This window comes from Clinocottus analis, unplaced genomic scaffold (assembly GCF_023055335.1).
Source record: "Clinocottus analis isolate CAN_PGR_092001 unplaced genomic scaffold, fCliAna1.0.p SCAF_192, whole genome shotgun sequence".
Lineage (NCBI taxonomy): Eukaryota > Metazoa > Chordata > Actinopteri > Perciformes > Cottidae > Clinocottus > Clinocottus analis.
In genome coordinates this window covers 677-15,000 of record NW_027175923.1, presented here as the reverse complement: position 1 = coordinate 15,000, position 14,324 = coordinate 677, and the positions used below count along the sequence as shown (strand labels likewise).

At 46.4% G+C, this 14,324-nt stretch overlaps 1 protein-coding gene across 2 annotated transcripts in view; it reads right to left on the bottom strand.

Annotated features, from left to right (window-relative positions):
- The window catches only part of LOC137790070 (potassium voltage-gated channel subfamily A member 1-like), a 9,736-nt gene extending 1,142 nt beyond the window's left edge, over window positions 1–8,594 (bottom strand). Inside the window, exons 1-3 of one of the 2 annotated variants that reach the window (XM_068584006.1) lie at window positions 8,435–8,594; window positions 7,775–8,149; window positions 1–7,385 (exon numbers count right to left, since the gene is read on the bottom strand). The exon at window positions 1–7,385 is cut by the window's left edge and continues 1,142 nt beyond it. In XM_068584006.1, the coding sequence (XP_068440107.1) occupies window positions 5,687–7,189 (1,503 nt within the window). In that variant the 5' untranslated portion in view covers window positions 7,190–7,385; window positions 7,775–8,149; window positions 8,435–8,594 and the 3' untranslated portion in view covers window positions 1–5,686. The remainder of the gene's footprint in view (window positions 7,386–7,774; window positions 8,150–8,434) is intronic. The other variant, XM_068584005.1, reaches the window with a different exon arrangement.
- Window positions 8,595–14,324: the final 5,730 nt, after the last annotated feature.

Here is a 14,324-nt window from a genome sequence, read left to right as displayed (position 1 = left end):
TATGAAAATGTCTTTTAATGGCAGTCAAGTCTAAAAGAATCAATAATTAGAAATGAAAACTGGTTCCAGATCTGTGTGTAATCAAATGTAACGCAATGTAACTGTAACAAAACATAATGTAACACAATGTAACTGTAACAAAACATAATGTAACACAATGTAACTGTAACAAAACATAATGTGACATAATGTAATGAAACAATGTAAATGTGACATAATGTTACATTATGTGACATAAACATAGAGAATTATAATGTAACTAATCTGTAAATGGACATTCAATAAATTTGTTGTTTTTTCAATTAAAATAATTCACATTTAGCTTCATGGGTCATTTTCTACAACTGTTAGTTCAGAATTTTGTTTAAAAACTCTCAACATTCGGTTTAGTAACTTCTAGAAGCTTTTTCAAATATCTAGTCATTGATAGATTTTCAAAATAAAGAATAAGAATATTTCCTTAATGTAGTAATTTACTTTAATGAGCAACTGGACTCTGAATGTTTGAAAATTGTAATATTTAAAGTGTATTAAAGCCGTGAACGTTGATTGATATCCAACAGAAATCCATAAACAGGTTAATAAACGTTCAGCGGCTGATCAGCTGACTGAACGTCTGGAAATGAACTTCATCCATTTGGCAGTTTGAAGCTTGAAATAATAAACTATAAAAACTGGACTTTGATCTGCAGGGACAGGTTGTTCATGTCTTCACTGCCGCTCAAACAGAAAAGATCATTTAAACGACCAAACAGTCCAAAAAGACCTGGATTGACTCGTCAGCTCTGATGATATGAAAAACTAGAAAACTTCATTTTGGTCCCTTCTGGTGCAGAAATGTGTTGAACTTTGGCCTAAAACACGACGTGAATGAACAAACACACGACTACCAGCTACCCTGATGTTGTACTAGTCTTTTTTTTCTTTTGATGTGATTTTATTCTTAAAAAATCAAAATAAAAGCGCGTGACGTTTTTTGTAATTTTGCTCCCTCTGACCGGCTGCGTGTTGGACTCGTTGTTTGTTTGACCTTCTGAGACGTCTCGCGACCTTCAGAGAGCCTCAGACTGACGGTTGATGACGCGCAGCTGCTGCAGCCAAACACCAGAGATCCTCCTTCCATCTCCACATGTTGGAACTTAAAAGCACAAATGATTCCAGATTTTTACCTGAGCGCAAAATAATCTCGCAAAGTGCAAATTATTATTCTTCGTGACACAATGTTTTCCATGTGATTTATAATCCTGTTCACACAACATGCGGTCCAGGTGTTCAACACCAGGTCCAGGTGTTCAGCACCGGGTCCAGGTGTTCAACACCGGGTCCAGGTGTTCAGCACCGGGTCCAGGTGTTCAGCACCGGGTCCAGGTGTTCAACACCGGGTCCAGGTGTTCAGCACCGGGTCCAGGTGTTCAGCACCGGGTCCAGGTGTTCAACACCGGGTCCAGGTGTTCAGCACCAGGTCCAGGTGTTCAGCACCGGGTCCAGGTGGGACCCCTCAGACCACCTGTGCGAGCAGCAGAAGGAGCTCAGCGTCTCCTGTGAGTCTGCAGACGTTTTATCCAGAAATCAAATCCTGCAGCAGCTCGTTTCAAAATAAATACCAGAAGTTGGAATGATTTTTTTTAAAAGCTGCAGACGACTTACGTAAGCAGAGCGGTGAGTCAGAAGAAGCTCTGCTGCTAAGCTGCTCAACAAAAAGTCGCTTTTCTGTTTCTGAACGCTTAAAGTTTAAATTAGCTCTTTAATATAATAACTGAATCTCTTCATCACTCAACACGCATCTCAGAAATGTTCCCACACTAAGTTATGAATAGTTTGGTTGTGAAACATGACGACTACGTTCGGTCGTGGCGACACGCGCCATCTTCGCCTGAAGGGGGCGACAAAGGCTCCGTCCACGATACGTCAAATACCACAGAAGACTGAGCATGCTCAGTTAGCTTAGCCTCTTTCGACGACGTTAACCGATAGTAAACAATCGTTAATTATGTCTTTATTCACACAAACCTGATGTCTGGATCCAATGCATGAACTCAAAAATAGAAAAATAACTCGGATGTGAGGACGGAGGACGAGGTGGAGCTGCTGCTACGAACACAAGGACATAGTTAGCATAATGTAGTATAATAAAAAACGCAACATAATGTAAATGTAGCGTAATGTAAACATAGCGTAAAATAATGTAACATAATGTAAACGTAGCGGAATATAATGTAACATAGTGTAACGTAATGTAAACGTGACATTATGTTATTGTAAATGTAACGTAATGTAAATGCAGCGTAGCATAATTTAACTAATCTGTAAATGACTCTGGCATCGTTAAGATATTCTGAATCAGCATTTTTAGATCAAGAGTGACGTAAAAACAAAAAGCCTGAAGAACAAAGTTGAGTATCGAGCGAGAGAAACGTGACCGGCGGGAAAAGGCGGGAAAATCAAGTAATTTAAAGGTTGAGAATGTAAACTGGAATATTAGTTGAATATTAATTGGCCGTGTACACAGAAGGAATATTGTCTTGTTTGGGGGGTAAAGCCTGAAGATGTTGTGCACGTAAAGGTAATTTGAAAAGAAGCTTCAACAGTGTTCTGCTCATAAAGGAATCTTATGATGAACATCGTATCAGCTTCAGCTCCTCACGCTCTGTTCCGGAGGAGGAAACCTGCTCCATTAAAGATTCAACACTGGCAGCGTGACCTTGACGCGTCCACGCCTCGTCCTCCTGGACCAGCAGGACAGCTGCTCCAATCTCAACAGCAGCGGCGCCATTTTGCTGGCATGCAGAGTCGCTAACGGTAACGCGCGCGAGCGCCGCCGCTCTGCCGCGGGGTCCGTCTCTAGCGGCCTCAGGACTCGTCCCCTTCAGATCCACAGGAACCGACCGCGAACAGACGGGTTGTGCTGTCGCGGGTGTTTGGTCCGGTTTGGTCCGGTTCAGGCTGGCAGTGTTCGAGTCCTCTGACTTGTTCGCTGCCATCGAAGAGGTCGCGACCTCAAGCCGGTTCGCAATCTGTCACCATGTTGAACTTTATTTTGACGATTTAAAAAAAAGACTTCATGTTACTTATGAACACGTTTTGTGTTTTTGATGTTTTTTATTGGTGACGATATTCTATCTGATTGTGAGTCACGGCAACCTGCGTCTAGCTAGCTTTGTTAGCCAACAACTTGACAACTGAGTCGGTCTTCATGTCGTTTCTTCTACAGATAATCACAGCTGCCATTGTATGTTTTCTTTTCATTTGGACTCCGAGAGTGAGATTCTGCTAGTTTAGCTAACGAAACATCTAGCTTCGTTAGCTAAACCAGCAAGCAAAACATCAAGTTTTGTTAGCCGCCATCTTGACCCATAAACTGAGTAGATATTAGCTACTACGGATAATCACAGGTGCTAATTTATATGTTTCATCTGCTTTATGACCACGAGTCAGAGAGTAAAAACCAACTGGTGTGACGTCTCTTTGTGGACGCGAACACCTGCACGTGTCTGAAACGAGTTTCTCTTGAACGTCCACGCAAACAAATCCACATCTCAACGATGTGTCGGGTTCAGCGTGCGCTGCAGCCGCGAGTCATCAACCAGGAGGACTGTCTGAGGCCCGGCTGTGAGGAACAGAGTCATGATGGACGGGTCCGACGTCTCGTGCCAGGCGAGCAGGGAGCGGTGCGTCTCTATGGCAGGAGAAGACGAGCGGCACATGCCAGCTCTTTGTTTGCTATCGGGAGGCACTTCAGTCAAATCTATAATGAGACGGGGTTCAAGGCACTAGAAACTAATTTTAGATATATCTATGAAATTTGTTTAAATATGTCTGCTTCCCTTCTTCAAACTGTTTTAAAAGTCGAATGCAAGAAAGAAAGAAATTGGGTCACAAATCATATAAAAAAATGATCCCATGCACTCCATCATCAAAGATCAAAGCTTTAGAGAAATGAGAAAGGAGGATGTTATTTCTGAAGTGTCATTTTTTTAAAGAGGTCATCAGATATGTCTCGTCTGATTTTTTGTAGTTTTTTTTCCCCTTTTCGTTTAGTTTTTTTTTAGTTTTTTTAGCAGATTTGTCCCCTCCGGCAGTTAGCTCCGTCATGCACCGTATCCCGTCGTTAGCTTGACAATAATGAGGAGCATCATCAGCATCATCATCATGAGCATCATCATCATCATCAGCAGCAGCAGCAGCAGCAGCAGCAGCAGCAGCAGCAGCTCTCGAGGTCCCTCCACAACTGCAAGCAATGTAATACTGTAGTCATGCATTGAGTATACATAGCTATACCATAGCTAATTAGGCCATAATGCTTTAGTATTTTCGACATGCCACGATCTTCGAAAAAGAAGTGTTCCTGTTCCCTTAATGCGTTATTAACATTCAACACGTAAATGCTTCCAAATCATTATAAATAATAATAATAAATAGCCAGTGCACTTTTGGTGAAAACAAATGAGAGAAAAAATTCCAGGAGGAGAAGATGAGGGTCGTAAAGAAGAGAGAAAAACAGGAGAGAAAATGTCAAAGTAAAAATGAGGTAAGGTCTTGTGCATGCCGATATAAGAGAGAAGAGTCTCCACATGCGTCTTCATATAAAGGAGCGTTGCATGGCGCCGCACAGGAACCTCCGGCCTGCAGCAGCGGCGGCGGCGGCGGTGCAGATAATCCTCCACCAGGCTCGGCTCGCTTCCCGTTCGCTTCCCATAAGGTGCCTGAAAAACATCCGTCAACATCTGCCGTTGAGTTTCCCCCAAAAAAATATGTTCCTGGATGTGCCGCGAAAAAAAAAGTAAAAAATAGAAACCACGCATCGTTGTAATCCACTCGTACACGTCCTCCGACAAAGTTCAGCCCGGCTCTGTTGTTTTTGTTCTTTTGTTGTTTTTTGAAGTCTTTTGCACAAAGCCAGGTGTCAGGGAGATTTTGGGATAAATACTGGTGTCGAATGACTTAATGGTTCCCTCGTGCTCTACAAGTACACGTTTGAATTTACATCTTCAACCCTCAAACTTTTCTGTTTCTGTCAACTCAACTACATGTTGGACCTTCCTCTCACTGTTTGTTCTCTTTTGTAGAATAAATTTGCCTCGTGGGCCTGAATTCCCTCTAATTGACTAATTCTTCCTCTTAATGACTCTCTTGTATCCATGAAAGTCCCTAAATTAATTTAAAAAACACCCGTAATTCCATTCAGGAGAAAGAGCTTTTACAGCCTCGACCGTCAATTTAGTGTCGCACTTCTGTCGAGTTTAAGATATATTTTTAAAACAACAGTACAAATTGGTGCAAATGAGCTTAAGAGATGCTGACTTTGCTCTCGGGGTCAGAGGCTTCCTGTCTGGTGAGTTTGGGACGATCAAAGTTGGTCGGACGTCCTGAACGAAGTCCCTCGTGACTCTGAACGGCCTCGTCTATAAATACCAAAACCTTTCCCCCCGACACCCGCGGACCTTTGTGCCAAACAAGTCTGTCGGTGTGTTCATCATGAAATAACTGAGCCTTTTTCTTTTTTTACCTTTTTCATATTTTCTATAAATGGACCATGTGAGCCGTCTGGACCTCTTCAAGTCTTCACACACAGACGCATGTTTTGAATGAATCAATGCGACAGAAAAAAGCAGAATTTGAATGCACCAATGGAGATAAAGCATCGCGATATATTTCTACAATATGTACAGCGCGGCCGCTCGGCGCCTCACACGTCGGTGAGCATCTTCCCCTTGTTCACGCAGTTCTGGCTGGGCGCCGTGCAGTTGGCAGTCCTGAGGTTGGCCTCCCTAAAGTTATCGATGCTGTTGTTCATGTCCTCGTCGATCTCCATGTACTCCGACTTGCTGACGGCCGACGAGCTGCGGCGGCTGGAGTTGGTGTCCGACGCCAAGTTCTGGTTGCTGACGTTGAGCAGCTGGGCCTGCTCCTCGCCCTCCGTCTCGCGGTGGTAGAAGTAGTTGAAGTTGGACACGATGACCGGCACCGGCAGCGCGATGGTGAGCACGCCGGCGATGGCGCACAGCGAGCCCACGATCTTCCCCCCGATGGTCACGGGGTACATGTCCCCGTAGCCCACCGTGGTCATGGACACCACGGCCCACCAGAAGGCGTCCGGGATGCTGGTGAAGAACGACTCCTTCTCCTCGGCCTCGGCGAAGTACACGGCGCTGGAGAAGAGGATCACGCCGATGAAGAGGAAGAAGATGAGCAGGCCCAGCTCGCGCATGCTGGCCTTCAGCGTCTGCCCGAGGATCTGGAGCCCCTTGGAGTGCCGCGACAGTTTAAAGATCCTGAACACCCTCACCAGGCGGATCACCCTGAGGATGGCGAGCGACGTGGCCTGCTCGCCGCCCCCCTTGCTCTCCTTGCCGTCCTGGTCGTCGGCCAGCTCCGTCCCCAGCGTGATGAAGTACGGGATGATGGCCACGATGTCGATGGAGTTCATCATGTTCTTGAAGAACGCCGCCTTGCTGGGACACGCGAAAAACCGGACGATCAACTCGAAGGAAAACCAGATGATGCAGAGCGTCTCCACCACGAAGAAGGGGTCGGTGAGCACGTTGGGTTTGTAGTAGACCGTGACGTTCCCCACCACGCGCATGCGCTGGTTGGGGTCCTCCTTCAGCTCCGGCAGCGTCTCCAAACAAAATATGACGATGGAGATGAGGATCACCATCACGGAGACGATGGCGATCCCCCGGGCGGGCCCCGAGCTCTCCGGGTGCTCGAAGAGGAGCCAGATCTGCCGCTGGAACTCCTTCTCCGGCAGCGGCCGCTCCTCCTCGCGGATGAAGCCCTCGTCCTCGCGAAACTTCTCCATGGCCTCCGCGCCGAGCTCGTAGAACTTTATCTCCTCCGAGAACATATCCAGCGGCACGTTGACGGGCCGCCGCAGCCGCCCGCCGGACTGGTAGTAGTACAAGATGGCGTCGAAGCTCGGCCGGTTCCGGTCGAAGAAGTACTCGTTGCGCAGCGGGTCGAAGTAGCGCATCCTCTTCTTGGGGTTCCCCAGCAGCGTCTCGGGGAACTGGGCCAGCGTCTTCAGCTGCGTCTCGAAGCGCAGCCCCGAGATGTTGATGACCACGCGCTCGCAGCAGTCGTGGTCGTCTCCGTGGTCGCCGTGGTCGTCGTCGGGCGGGTACGGGTCCTGCGGGTGCCCCGGCAGGGTGGAGGTCTCGTCCATGTTCTCCGTGGACACCACGGTCATCCTTCCTGGCGGTTGGCGGCGGCGGTGGGCGGGAAGAGGAAGAGGAAGAGGAAGCGGCGTGAAGGTGAAGGACAGCAGGTCGAGAGAGAAGAAGCCTCTACTGAGGCCGCGAGCTGTGCAGAGCCTCCCTCTCCTTCGTCATCATCCTCATCCTCACCACCATCGTCTTCTTTCCCCTCATCCGACGCTCCGTCACCTGCAGAAGAGGCGAAGCACAGCGTCTCACCAGCGTCTCACCAGCGTCTCACCAGCGTCTCGCCTCCACCCGACATGAACAGCACCGCGCGGTCCTTCAGCCGCCGGAGCTGCAGTCACTCCACTTCTGCTTTTTTTTTTTTTACCGCATACATCAGTATTCAAGTTCTCTCTCTCTCTCTCTCTCTCTCTCTCTCTCTCTCTCTCTCTGCAGCACCAGGTCCTGCAGTTCTTCCTCCTCATCTACTGTAACATTTAACACGTTGTAGAGATCAACAGATACATGAAAGTCAAAGACAATATTAATAATATTAATAAACATAAAGGTGTACCTGAAGCAGATGGAGACCCCCCCCCTCCTCCCCCCTCCCCCCTCCTCCCTCCACACACCTTCTCCCAACTTGGGCTTGTGATCCCGACGTGTGTCTTGCAGGATCTCTGCAGAATGGACCCCACTAAGTGGTCTTGGTCCACATCCGGGTCCTCTGGGTGGAGCTGCTCGGCCCGCTGCAGCAGCGCGAGGCTCCGGTCGGTTCCGACCCGCAGATCAGCTGCAAGAATCCTGAGCGCGCGCTCATCAAAACCATGATGGAACCCGCGGGGACGAGAGGAGACGAGGCGCGCGCCCGCGGCGTGACTGGGCGGACTGGGAGGACCGGGAGGACCGGGAGCACTGGGAGCACTGGGAGCACTGGCAGCACTGGGCGGACCGGGCTCCGCAGCATCAGCGGGAGGAAGCCGCGTCTCTCTCTGGATGTTTTTATGCTGCAGTAAAAAATAAATAAAAAATAAATAAACGCGGAGGCTTTTGAAGGAGAAACAGGTTCAGGGTCCCGCACCGCGCGCACGAGACCGAGAGGACGCGGGTTTAGACCCGATGCGGGATGAGAGAGAGAGAGAGAGAGAGAGAGAGAGAGAGAGAGAGAGAGAGAGAGAGAGAGAGAGAGAGAGGAGGAAGAGGAGGAGGAGGAGGAGGAGGGGGGGTTCGACGCAATGCAGACAGACTGTATCTCTGCACACACACACACACACACACACACACACACACACCAGCAGCAGCTCCGCTCCACCTGGTTCTAGATCAACACGTTTAAACGCATGTGACGTAACACGCGCGTGCTGGTTCTGGTTCTGGTTCTGGTGCTGGTTCTGGTTCTGGTTCTGGTTCTGGATGAATCCGCAGCAGGAAGCGGGTCTGGAGGTGTTTCATGTGTTCATGTCAGTTTTGCGACAGTCGCTGCGTGTTGGTGAGAATGTCCCGTGTGTTGCTATGGTAACAGGGCGAAACCAGCAGCTTTTGATATTATTTATTTATTCATCATTTTATTTATTCATTTGTTTCAGTTCCTGTTTTCAAACCACGCGACAGAGCAACGAGTTGGAAATATAATCATTTCATTTATTTATAACAAAATACAAACATTTTATTCATTTATAACATTATATTTGGTGAGAAGTTGAGTTTGAACTAAATAAAGTATATTTTTTAAATCCAGTAATTCTGATTTATTGAGATGCAAAGTGAACATGAAATATGAAATGTGAGATTATGAAATAACAATTCAACATGATGACTCACTGATTCAATATTTAATAAACAATTAAATTAAAATCATTTCATTCTGATTCAGTATTTCAAAACTTTTGTCTTTGTCAAAATATATAATTATAATTATAATCTATATCGCAGGATTACGAAATACAGATTAAGAGATTAACTGCAAATTATGACTCAATTAGTCTAAATCTACTTCCTGTCAGTGTCTCTCTGCTTCCTGTCAGTGTCTCTGTACTTCCTGTCAGTGTCTCTCTGCTTCCTGTCAGTGTCTCTCTGCTTCCTGTCAGTGTCTCTCTGCTTCCTGTCAGTGTCTCTCTGCTTCCTGTCAGTGTCTCTCTGCTTCCTGTCAGTGTCTCTGTACTTCCTGTCAGTGTCTCTCTGCTTCCTGTCAGTGTCTCTGTACTTCCTGTCAGTGTCTCTGTACTTCCTGTCAGTGTCTCTGTACTTCCTGTCAGTGTCTCTTCAGCACCACTGACAGCTCCGGGTCTTAAATTGTCTTTTTTTTCGAGCAATTCTTTGTTTTGAGAGCAAAGATTTGGAGATAATTTACTTACACGACAAGAAATTTGCTCGGGTGAAAAGGACACAAATCTACCTTCATACACACACACACACACACACACACACACACACACACACACACACACACACACACACACACACACACAGGATGATTTCATCTCTTCGGCGTCCTCTGCATCGCTGCTGTTAGACGACACCAGCCGGCACAAAGGAGAAGCCGCCGCCGCTAAAACCGGCCCGGCATCAGGTTACCGGCGCTTCACTGAAACTGAACATGAAGCCCCTCCCCTTTTCCCCTTTTCCCCTTTTCCCCCTCCCCCCCCCCTCTCCCCCCTCCTCCCCCCTCCTCCCCCTCCCACCCATCGTCTGGAAAAGTTGTATGTGCACTTGAACTTCTGAGGGCGTCGGTGTTGGATCAGATTATCTTTAAAGCCTCGTTAGCCTCACAGAGACTCGTTAACTAAAGACTCGTTTACTTAGGAAGGCTGACGAGCAGACTCCTCTGGTTGTATAGAAGTCTCTGCTTTATGTGTTAAAGCTGCATTCTCTCTCCTGACCACCAGGGGGCGACTCCTCTGGTTGTATAGAAGTCTATATAAGTGACTCTACGTCTCTCAGATATCATGTTTATATGAAGCATATCACACATTCATGAGAAGAACTACAATACAAACACATCATGTTTACATCATATTCAGAGTATGTTTAATATATATATATATATATATATATATATATATATATATATATATATATATATATATATATATATATATATATATATTTAGACTAACAGTGAACTCTCATGAACAAACATCACGGCTCTTTTAATCCTCACACCTGTCAATATTACCTTTAATATTACTAATACCTCTAATATTACCCTCCATGTGTATTATTAGTGTACTCTGGTGTACAGTACAAGTGATCACTATTTTTATCTCTTCTTGGTGTAAAGTCACTCATGTGTGAGCAGCAGCTGCAGAGGACTGAATGTAGTAACTCATTCATAAACACATGGCGCTTATATAACTTCCTCCAGAGCTATTTATACTGGCAGCAGCAGGCAGGAGCGCGTGCCCTTCAAGACCAACACATGGCCCCCAGGGGCCACTCCAGGGCTATTTATAGACTCCAGCAGGGGGGGGGCTACTGTCATGAGGTTCAACCCAAACTAGAGTCCACTGGGACCTCAGACACTTTGAGAACGTTAAGAACATGAAGCGCTGGTTGAGAACAGACGAGGCGTCTGACCTCCATCACGGTTCTGAGGAAAGGAAGAAGCAGCTTCATCATCATCATCATCATCATCATCATCATCATCATCACGTCGATGAGTCGATCAATACGGCTGATGAGCGTCTCCAAACCACCATGAAGCAAAGTATGTGAGCTCATGCTGAGTGAGATCAACAGAGAGGTCAACGGCTTCTGTTCTTACTGAAGCTCCAGGAGGCTCCTGGTCCCCAGAGGAAGAACCTCCAGGAGGCTCCTGGTCCCCAGAGGAAGAGCCTCCAGGAGGCTCCTGGTCCCCAGAGGAAGAACCTCCAGGAGGCTCCTGGTCCCCAGAGGAAGAGCCTCCAGGAGGCTCCTGGTCCTAAAGGAAGAACCTCCAGGAGACTCCTGGTCCTAAAGGAAGAACCTCCAGGAGGCTCCTGGTCCTAAAGGAAGAACCTCCAGGAGACTCCTGGTCCTAAAGGAAGAACCTCCAGGAGACTCCTGGTCCTAAAGGAAGAACCTCCAGGAGACTCCTGGTCCGAGAGGGAGAACCGGAGGGTCTTCATCCTCTGGACTCCGTGATGGACCTCAGTCTTGGTCCTCAGCTCGGCTGCGAGTTAAAAAGCTGCTTAAATAAGCGGGACAGAGTTCTGCAGGAGGAACCTCAGAGGAGCTGAGATGTTTGTGAGGGAAACAGATCTGAATGAAAGACGAGGCAGGAACCCGTCCAGCCGCTGCGAACATGAAGGAAACGTTCCATGTCTTTAAAGGAAGGTCTGACGTTCCTGAGCGACTCGTTTCATTCTGGACTTCTGGAACCGAGTCGACTCTTTCAGGGTGAACTTGCTGCCACAAACTGCAGGATATGGATGGTGGTGCGTTCACTTGCTGCCACAAACTGCAGGATATGGATGGTGGTGCGTTCACATACCGTTGTACTAACTAAATACCAGAAAATCCTCAAAAGACAAAAGCAGACTGGAAGCGGACGCAAACTGCTAGCCTAGCCTAGCTTAGCCTAGCCTAGCTCCGCTAAACGTCCCTTCTTAACCTTGGAAACAGAGCTGCTATATTAATATCTCTCCTCGAGTAGCTTTTCTGGACCTTTCGATCAGAACTGTGTTCACGTTTGTGGGAGGAGCCAAATGCTTCAGTGGGAGGAGCCAAATGCTTCAGTGGGAGGAGCCGAATGCTTCAGTGGGAGGAGCCAAATGCTTCAGAGCAGATGAAGCACATTTAGTTTCTGACAGAATAATAATTAAAACGCTGTGTTTCTGGGTTCTGTGGCTGCAGCGCCGCATGAATAATAATTATCTTTACTAGTTATTATTTCATGAGTATTATTAATAAACGGAAGGAAAACATGAACGGAGTTTAAAGTCATGCAGCTGCTGTATTTTATGTGAATGTCTTGCAAAAAAATATATTCAGAAATAAAAATGAATGAATGAAAAAAATAAAGGTTTTGTGGTCTTTTATCCTCCGTGTGCTTATTTCATGTAAATGTTAAAACACAACCTTCAGGGAATCCCAGCATGCACCCTGTCGCTGCCATGGTTTCATACTGTGTGTGTGTGTGTGTGTGTGTGTGTGTGTGTGTGTGTGTGTGTGTGTGAGAGAGAGCTATTTTTAGAAAGCCCCTCTTTCTTTGAGGGGATTCTGGAGTCTATTTTCACTGAGGGTCTTGCTGGACTGTACCATCACACACTCAGTGGGGGGGGGGGGGGGTTGCTGGGTTTACCTGTCAGAGGGTTTATTAAGCCTGTGTGTGTGTGAGTGTGTGTGTGTGTGTGTGTGTGTGTGTGTGTGTGTGTGTGTGTGTGTGTGTGTGTGTGTGTGTGTGACATGTTTTCGCCCCCCCCCGCCCCCCCTTCCTCTCCCTGATGGTACGACCCAGAACATCCTCATAAGGATCCTTCAGCTCGTCCTTGCTCTGCCCTCCAGAACCCGGATGTGTTTTTGCTTTAAAACATGTTTTTAAATCTTCAATCTAATATTTTTGTGAATATTCCGCTCATTCATAAGCATTAAATCTGATCTTTCGTATTTTTATTTTTGTCTAAAAATTAAGGAAAGAAAATATATAAAAATATATAAATATGAAATATAAATTATAATTGAATGTATTTATATGAATGGACGCAGTGCAGATGTTCATAACACTGTTGTACTGAAGACTAAACATAACAAATCAAAATATCAGAAAACACTGCTATCAATTATCATAAACCATATTTCATGTTCATATCTTGATCTTTTGTCTCATCAGGGATGTGATGAAGCTTCAGGATGGAAGTTTGTTCATCTTCAAAGGGCTGAAGCGATGAGAACACCAGCTGACTCAGCAGAGCGCTGGTTCTGCTCTCACTGCTCCAGCAGCGAGCTGTCTGCAGCGCCCCCTGCTGGACACACGAGGCTCTGCAGCGCCCCCTGCTGGACACACGAGGCTCTGCAGAGCCCCCTGCTGGACACACGAGGCTCTGCAGCGCCCCCTGCTGGACACACGAGGCTCTGCAGCGCCCCCTGCTGGACACACGAGGCTCTGCAGCGCCTCCTGCTGGACACATGAGGCTCTGCAGCGCCCCCTGCTGGACACACGAGGCTCTGCAGCGCCCCCTGCTGGACACATGAGGCTCTGCAGAGCCTCGGCGTGAGAGCAGCGTTTGTGTCACCACATGAAACAGCCGTGTGTGTGTCTGTGTTGTACGTTTGAGGACAGTTTATTTATTCATTCAAACATGAAGCCTGGTTAACTTTAACATACATTTTGTCATAGTTTACAGATCATTTACAACATTAAAGAGAAAGAAAAGGCCACAAGAAACAGTCCTATTCGGTTATTTAACACGCAGAGCGTCACGTTAACACAATAAAGTGTTGGTGTTACACACTGAGTGTGTGATCAGACTCACACTCACACACACGCAGGCAGCTTGACTTTGTTACGATGTTTCAAGGTCGATGGAAATCATTTCATTCTTTTTTTGCATCTTTTCTCACAGTTGGGTTTCCAGAGCGTCGGCACTGAGACGCTCTGGAAAGACTTTCATGGCTGAAGAGACTCCAGACTTATGGAAACAGAGTATTAGTACCTGCGTACTACCTGAAGAATACCACGAGAGCACAGCGTCATCACCGGGTTGTAAAAAAGTACTCACAACAAGAAAAATACACAACTTAAGGAAGAAAAGCGTTTGGTCCACTTTGAGCTCCTGAGAGAGCAGAGAATTCATATTCATGTGTTCACAATAACACATTCATCTGCATTTAAAGAGTTCATAACTGAACCAGCTCCTGGTTTTAAGGCACATACATGAATCACCTTCAGCTGATGTTCTCTTTATGGATTATTGCTTATTGATAACTGTGTTTATGTTTCATGTCAACACCAATAATGTTTTCATGTTGGTTTTAAAACCCTTCTGTCATTTATTTATGATTTATTTATTGTTTTATTCCCTTTTCTGTTCTGCAGAGAACATCTAGAGAACATCTAGAGAACATCTAGAACATCTAGAGAACATCTAGAATATCTAGAGAACATCTAGAATATCTAGAGAATATCTAGAGAACATCTGGAATATCTAGAGAACATCTAGAATATCTAGAGAACATCTGGAATATCTAGAGAACATCTGGAGA